This window comes from Vicia villosa, linkage group LG2 (assembly GCF_029867415.1).
Source record: "Vicia villosa cultivar HV-30 ecotype Madison, WI linkage group LG2, Vvil1.0, whole genome shotgun sequence".
In the NCBI taxonomy this organism is placed as follows: Eukaryota; Viridiplantae; Streptophyta; class Magnoliopsida; order Fabales; family Fabaceae; genus Vicia; species Vicia villosa.
In genome coordinates this window covers 204980601-204989086 of record NC_081181.1, presented here as the reverse complement: position 1 = coordinate 204989086, position 8486 = coordinate 204980601, and the positions used below count along the sequence as shown (strand labels likewise).

The following is an 8486-nucleotide window of genomic DNA, read 5'->3' as shown; positions in this document are numbered from 1 at the left end:
ATGTGATTTGATAAGATCCTATGCGCTTTATTTGGAAATGTTGGATTCTGATATGATTCAAGGACGTCTTTGATGGTTATTATTTTTAGTTCCTTGATTTATGGAAATTAGTTTTATTAGGTTTAAAACTAATTTGGATCCAAGGCCCAGCTGCTGCGTTTTCTGAAGGCTATATATTTTACGAAGAAGCTGCAGACCAGATTAGGGTTTTAGTATTGAGAAGCTTTAAGAGTTCTTTGTTTTAAGTTTTTGCGTTCTAGCCTTCTTGTAAGCCAAACAATCATCATGATGATTGTCTTGGTCTAGGTGTTTTGGTTTGAGTTGTAAGAAGTACTCGAAGCTTTTAAGCAAGAGTACTATTGTACTTGATTAAAGCTTTTAAGCAAGATCAAGTTGTGTCCTTGAAGTGTGTCTTCTTTTGTTATTCGTAGAGTGTTTTTCATCACTGCTGTGATTGAGGGGGAGTGAGTAGGATCTCTGATCTAAGTAGTTTTAGATTGAAGTTGCATTGGGTAGATATTAAGTGAAAGGAGTAATCTTGATCTGTATTACCTTTAATTGATATTACTTATAGTGGACTTCCTCCCTGGCTTGGTAGCCCCCAGATGTAGGTGTGATTGCACCGAACTGGGTTAACAACTTTCTTGTGTTGTTATTCTGTTTACTTCTTGTTCATTTGTTTAAAAGCATTCAGATAGTAATGTCGTGACATCCTGTTCGACATCGCGTGTCTGAGTCCAGAATTTCACTTAAGATTGATCTCATACCTTAAATCTTGTATGTTTTTCTGGTTCCAAGGTGAAACACTCAACCTTATTTAAGATCCACTGTCTTAAAATATGTACTCCTTAGACGCTTGTGATAATAACATTTAGGATTCATGACTTAATTTATTTATTTTTCCAAACCTGTTACAACTGGCCCTTGCACTTATAACCATCCTTTAGAGCGCATAAGCATCATTATCCTCTTCTCAGGAATATCCTTGTTGAAGTGGGCATTCTTGTGGCAATTAAAACACGTGTACATTAAATTGTTGACCTCAATTGATTTGAGTTTAGGCCTAGACTTTTACCATTCCCTCTACTTTCACTTCTTCCCCTTGAGACACTCATATTGTCTCCATTATATTCCACCTTCAAGTCTTGAAGTTTGATTGACTCATTTATCCTAATAAATAGTTGGATCTCCTTTAGATAATAATACATTTTTCCATACATAAGTACATCATTGAATTGCTTAAAAGAACACGGTAACAAACTCAATAAGAATAAAATGGTATCCTCTTCTTTTGTTGTTACTTCAATATTTTGAAAATCATTCATGATCTTGATGAATGTTGTCAATTTCTCCAAGACAAAGTTTAACTCTACTATTTTATATGAACAAAGTTGTTGTTTTATACATAACTGATATGCAAACGATTTAGTCAAGTATAATGATTTTAAATCTATTAATATCTTTGTCACGGTCTTCTCCCTTGCGACCTCCCTGAAAAATATATCTCAAATACAATATATGTTTGCACTTACTGTCTTATATACCACAATATTTTTATTTTATGATTGAGTTAGAGTGAGTAACATCTTTGTTTCACCTTTCAATTCATCCAAACATTTATATTGAATCCATCTTACTTTCATCTTCGCTTTCCATAAACTAAAGTCATTGTTGCTGGGGGAAATCGATATCCCATTTAATAATCACAATGCGTATTTGAATGATTTATTCTGATAACCATATTTTATGTCGTTCATTAAATAAATCAATGATAAAATGCATAAAATAACAATTACAATCAAACTAAATGATTCAGCTGATAAAAATTCAACCAATAAAAATCTAGATCCTACATACAAATGAAATTCCAAACAATCAAACCTAAGAAAGGGATAAAGAGAATAAAGGAATAACACATGTGTTTGTTAACACAATCCAGCCCAAAAAGAGGCTTACATATACAAGAGATGGAAACTTTGATTCACTATCAATAGAACTTTATAGACATGCAAAAAAATTTTAAAAAAAATTATCGATTGCTTTTGATGAACAATCCTTGATTTGCTTTTTCTCTTTTCAATCGTAAATTTCACTATATGATTCAATATATAAAGATTGAATTCCCTCTCAAATGATTCCTAACTACCCAAATTGTTTACTATGTGTTTTTCAATTATAAAATCCCCTCTGACTCCAAAAACTCTTGTTTTCACAATTTTCACAAGTTTCAAAGTGATTTTACCAAACTACTTTTTGAATAAAAATAGAAAATATAACTTGATTTAAATCAATCAATGTAAAAGATTAGAAACAAGATTTCTAACAACACGATTCAAATTATCCTATAAATATGATTTGAGTCCACCTCTGACGAAAGAAACAAAGATGAATTATGATAACATGTTCACGCCAAAACATCCAAAAATACGGATTCAAAAGAATATTCATAACAAATACCAACTACAAATAATTTTAAAACATGATTGAAACTATTAGGAGAAAAAAATGAAATAGTAAAATTTTACCAATTCATTAAGCATCAAGTCCATCAATCATCATATTTTCAACCCAAAGCCAATTCTTCATGGAAATCACATATACAAAATTACATGCTCACAATGGTTACAAATTTAGTAGGCTCAAATAAATAAAATAAATTTAATAAAAAATCTTATATGACCCTTATGACTAAGAAGAGGTCAGAAGAGATGCACGACTATGACTTTTCTTAAGTATCCCTTCCATAATATTCTTCTTCTTATAATCAATAGAGTCAAAATCGCTCTCTCTATGCAATGAAACCACCTTTTTGCATTTTATTATTTCTCTAGAAGAAACAATATAGAACCAAATTGAAGTATATAATATGGCAAACAATTTTCCCCAAAAAATCAAAACGAATAGACTAAAAATCCAAAGAATACATAAAGTTATGTTTCCTTTCCTCTTTTCTTCAACAATATTTTTCTTTGATACTCCATTAGTTCCATTTAATGATGGAAATTTTGGTATGATATTGGTTTCATGAGAGGGAGTGTTTGACACATAATCTGAGTTTGATGAAATGGTTGAACTCTGAGATGGTGAAGAGGGGAATATTGTAGATGAATTAGTAATATCTGAGAAAGTGTTTGAAGTGGTTCTTCGTGTAGGTTTGTTTTTATTGATGATGTTGGGATTCAGTTGTTGGGGAGTTCGTGAAGCACCAAAATTTGTATTGGTATTTGATCTGGAAATGGAATCCTTTTTTGTTTTTCTTCTACTATGAATCCTTTTCATCTGTCATAAAATCATAATAATTTGATTAACTTGTGAACATTAAAATAATAGTTGGTTATATTTACAAAAATACCAATGATGTTCCCTTGAGCGCCATCTTGAGAGAATTCCACGTGTCTCGTCCTCCGTTTCGTCGATGATTTATGCATTCTTCCTTCGCCGCCGTTGAAAACAAAACCACACCGTCCACATCCGCTGCAACAAGATACGCAAGAACAGGATCGATGGTGATGGTGGCGTTGTAGGTTCTTCTTCTCGAAGATTTTAAATCGTCATCTTCATCCACGAAGGTTTTGAAACACATTAATAACGATTTTTTGTATTTACCTTTGTTCATTTGCACCGACTCCATATTATAACATGAATGAACATAGGATAATATATATTATGATTTTCTGGTTAAGAATCAAAATCAACAAAAGGGGGTTTTAAAGTATTCATTTCTTATGAAATGAAACAAAATCTCTCACATGAAACCATTCAGATTTTTTTTTGGTTTTGTTTCGTTTTAATGAGAGATTTTGTGATAAGGTTGTGTCTCGCTGTTCGATGATGTTTGTTAGAAAATGTTTGGAAATTATCCCTAAAAAAAGTGATGCATGTTTGGAAGATAAGAATAATGATAATAATGTATCCCTTGAAAATTGGATTTTAGAAGTTTTACTAAATCTGTGAATTATATTGAATAGAACGGTTGTGCCTATTTGTTTATTTTATTTTTTTATCTTTACATTTTTTCAATTGATTAATATCTTTATTTATTTTCTTAAATACGTAGTGTTTTTTTTATGAATTAGATTGAATTGGATTTTTAGTGTACTAGAGCCATTACATCTCCACAAATCAATTTTTTATGATTTTGATTGTATTCAAATAAATATGTTTGATATATTTTCATATTTTTATATAAATGTTTTATTTGAATTGAAAGAGTTAGATTTAATAATTATAAAAATAAAAATAAAAAGAAATACAAAGAGTATATTTATGTTTCAATTTTAATAATCCCGTTAAAAGGAAATAACTATAATATATTTGTATTTGTTAATGTATTACAAACTATAATATTTTGTATCATGAACACAAACACGGTCCTTTCGTTTAAAAAAAAATAAAAAATAGAAATGAATTTTAATTAAACATCAAAATTTGATATATAATTATTTTTTCAAAAATAAATATTAATTATGATCAATTTCATATATTTGTGTGTTTAAATGTTACAAAAATTTTAAAATATATTGAGAAAAATTGCCACCCATTACTTACAAAATTTTAAAATATTATTTTGTAACATTGTTTAGATATGACAACTTACCATTGTACTATCTATTTTGATGTTGGATAGAGATGCCAATTTGGCCCATGTCTTATGGGCATCCGCAAAAAATATCCACAACGGGTAAGATAAAAACTCACAAAATGGGTACGGGTATGCGCACAAATAATTACCTATTAAAATAAGCGGGTATGGGTGTAGACACGGGTACCTTACTATCCACCCGCCTCATATCCGCCCCACATATTTATATAATATCATTTGTATTATTATATAAAAATGCACATTTATTAATTTTTTAAAAATATATCACTATTAAGCTATTATACATTTTAATAAAGGTGTTTATTAATTTCTTAACTCAACAATAACATCCATATATTTTTTTAATATTGTTAAAAACACTTTAAAATATATGATATTTTATAATTACTAATTGATTTAATTTTACTACAAACGCGGGTAAACGGATACGTGAGGTACAAGATACTGTCCGATTAAATTGACAATTTATAATTGATCCACGTGTATTGTATTAACTTTAATGATTTTGAACTCAAAAAATTGTAAAAAAAAAACATGAGCAAGAATAAAAAATAACGGATGGTGTTACTTGGTCAGAAAATATAAATTACAACTTAGAAGATTTTTAACATAATAAATTAACATTTTGGGCAATAATCCATTTAATGGCTTCAACCAATGTGTGAATATGATGTGACATGTCATGACAAATGGGTCAGAACGTGACCTAGTGTGTATGCCTACAACATCAAAGTATATGCATTAATTCACTATGGAGCAAATTCCTAAGTCTCACAATAGCATGTATTTCTTTTATAAGTTATATTTTCCCTTAGAATTTTTTTCTTTATCCCTAATGTAACTAACGTGAAAAAATATTCATATTTGCGTTTTTATCCATATTTATCACGAGTTCTATTTATTAAAAGGTTCCTCAATGCTATAAATTATTATCTATTTCTAAGTTGATCAGTCAAAAAATAAATAAAAGTATATCATATGAGAAAACATGTCACTAATATCCAATCATATCACACAAAAGATTACTTTGTCATTAAATTTTACATTGACCGACACAAGAAGTTTAGCTCATGGTTATAAAAGTAAATACAATAAAGAAGGAACCTAAGTTGAACATTTTTAGCAAGAGAAGTCTTGTGTGATTCCAATGCAGCATTCCTTCAAAAATGATAGGGGTAAAGACGTGTCAGAACTATGGTTCTTCCTTCCACGTTACACATTTTCTATCTCTAAGTTTCTAACCCATTTTCTCAAGCCATTGAAGATCCAATTATAAGTGATCTTCCCCTTGTGTGTTGTCAAAATCTTAGATTTTTTGCCTTCTGGTTATCCATTTGTTTCAGTCCAAGGAATATGGAAGATTCATTTGTCTGCTATTATTGGTATTATGATAATATTGTTAGCCTGAGAATTTGATCTTGAATTCTCAACATAAAAAAGTGTAAGAAGGGAGTGAAAATGCTAAGTACAAGATGATCAGGTTAGAGTTTTGACATATTGATCATTTTGACTAAGGTGGTGAGTTTGACTCGCCTAACAAGTGTGGTGAGACTTAGCGTATTTTGTAGTCTTAGGATTGGATAACCTAGAAACCCATTAAGCCTGGATTCTGGGTTAGGATAGAGGAATCTTAGGAACAGATCCACAAGATGAATGAATCTCAGACACATATCCATAAGATTAAAACCACTCTCTCTCCAAAACATGTTTAGAATCTCGAAAAGGTTTGCAATGATTTAGTTTATTTAATATGGACAACTAGAGGACTTGAAGATGTTTTTCGATAAAAGTAGTTAAAAGATGTAAGAGCATTTGTCAGCATGGGTAGCATTTTAGAGATAGTTCTAAGACTAGTGACATGTGGAAGCAAAATAGAGAACAAAGATCCACATAATATGATACATGTCGAGTTCTAGGGTGCTAATCATTATTGATGTTTAGTATCTAAGTTAATTTCATTCATGTAATCAATGTGAAATTTATCATTAACCCCTATAGAATTTAAATTACCCAAGTCACGAAGAGAAAATTGTTTGTAAGGAAACATGTATGAATTTTTATCCCTTTTATAATTCTTTTATCCAAGCATTCGATTTATTTTACTTTTATTTGTTTTCTTTGTTTACTTTGTCCTGTCGAACAATTCTACATTGTTCTTATTCATATTTCTATTCAAATGCTCTATATTCAAACTTCCATATTCAAACGCTAACAATTTTTCTTCAAACTATTTTGCAGAAGTTGTCCGAGTGATTTTTCGAGATTAATCCCTTAAGTGAACCAAAACTTATGATTTTATTTACTCAAAACACCAGTAAGTAAATTAGCACGCCTACTATGACCCTTTAGTGCAAGAAATTTTAACTTTTGCAAAAAAAGTGTTGTCTTTTATTGTTTACTGTGTTTTTCCTACATGAAATATCTTCAATTAATGAGTATTTATGGGTATGAGGAATGGTAAAAATTTTGCTGAGATGACTCTTTAAATGTTGAAAAATCCCCCCTCCCCTGAATAATGCTCAATATAGAAGAAAAACCGGTTGAATCGATGATTGGCAATGCACGAACTTCAACGTCCATTGGAGTAACCGCTTTTTTCATAAGCCAAATTTCAGTTTCGACGATATTACTAGAAGTGGCGGTTTCCCCACTACATTCAATGAGTATTCAAACTACTCATAGGGTCATACAAACGAGAATAGGAGACCCTGAGCCTTATTTTCTCCCAATATGTATGTTACCCATGGTAGTATAGAATATCCTTATGGCATGCCAACTGCAACGATGGAAGACATGTAAACTAACACATCGATGCTTGTAGATAATTCAATGTCTATTCCGTATCCTTTTAATCCATACTTAGCGTTAGGATCTTCTATAAGCAATCTTAGTCGAATGGCACAACCACTAGGAGGATTAGGATATATCCATCAAATTATGACACCACTAACTTCTAGTTCCCTCTTGTCTGTGAGGCAACAAAATGATGAAACTAACCATGATATGGTGAATATGTTTATACAATAAATTGGTACTGTGTTTAATCTTTTGATCCAAAATACAAACTGTCGCGGGCGAAAAACCGTTTTGTTCCTCTTTTTTGTGGGATGAGACACCTGATGCCTTCTTTGGGCTCGAGTGCTCATAAAAATGATTTTTCTTTTGTACCGACCAAACTTTTTATTGTTTCCAAAGGAGGAAAAGGAAAAAAGCTGCAATAACCTAAAAGTGGGGGGAGATCTTGGGTAAGAGGGTTGGTTATACGAAGGGAAGGTATTAGCACCCAACGTATCTGTAGTACTCTACAGGGTTCTTTATTGTTTTTCATTCTATGTTACGGTGAAGGTTCTGTTGTGAAATAGGTGGGACCTAAGGTGTTTGTTTGATTATGCTCGCAAAGATCATCGCGATCCTCTGCATACATATCCCTTAGAGGGAATCAGAGCATCTGTAGCTCGGGGTCTACGGGTGCTAAGGTTTGAATGGTTTTTTTTGTTTTGTTTTGCTCGCCAAGGATCGACCTTGTGCCTACGTATTCTCAAAGGGATGTTGAGAAAGTCAGAGCAATCGTAGTTCCCACTTATGCTAGTGGAAGCAAAGGAAAATAGACAAATGTCGTCTAAATGCTAGATGTATCTAATCTATATCATCACATACATCTGTTTGATTTTTTGTTTGTTTAACCAGCCTTGTGGCAAAAACTTTCAATGAAGTCAGCCTTGTGACAAAAAGTTTTGATTAATCAGCCAGCCTCGTGGCAAAAGTTTCAATGAAGTCAGCCTTGTGACAAAAACTTTGATTAATCAGCCAGTATGGTGGCAAAACGGTTTGATTGATTAGCCAGCCTTGTGGCAAAAAGAAGTTTGATTGATTAGCCAGCCTT

At 31.4% G+C, this 8486-nt stretch overlaps 1 protein-coding gene across 1 annotated transcript; it reads right to left on the bottom strand.

Moving 5' to 3' along the window:
• Positions 1-2560: 2560 nt before the first annotated feature.
• On the bottom strand, positions 2561-3839 carry LOC131648023 (uncharacterized). The gene is made up of 2 exons (XM_058917824.1): positions 3353-3839; positions 2561-3279 (listed from the first exon to the last, which is right to left on the bottom strand). The coding sequence occupies exons 1-2, from the start codon at positions 3629-3631 to the stop codon at positions 2689-2691; spliced, it is 870 nt and encodes a 289-aa protein (XP_058773807.1). The 5' UTR covers positions 3632-3839; the 3' UTR covers positions 2561-2688.
• Between the last annotated feature and the right edge of the window lie 4647 nt (positions 3840-8486).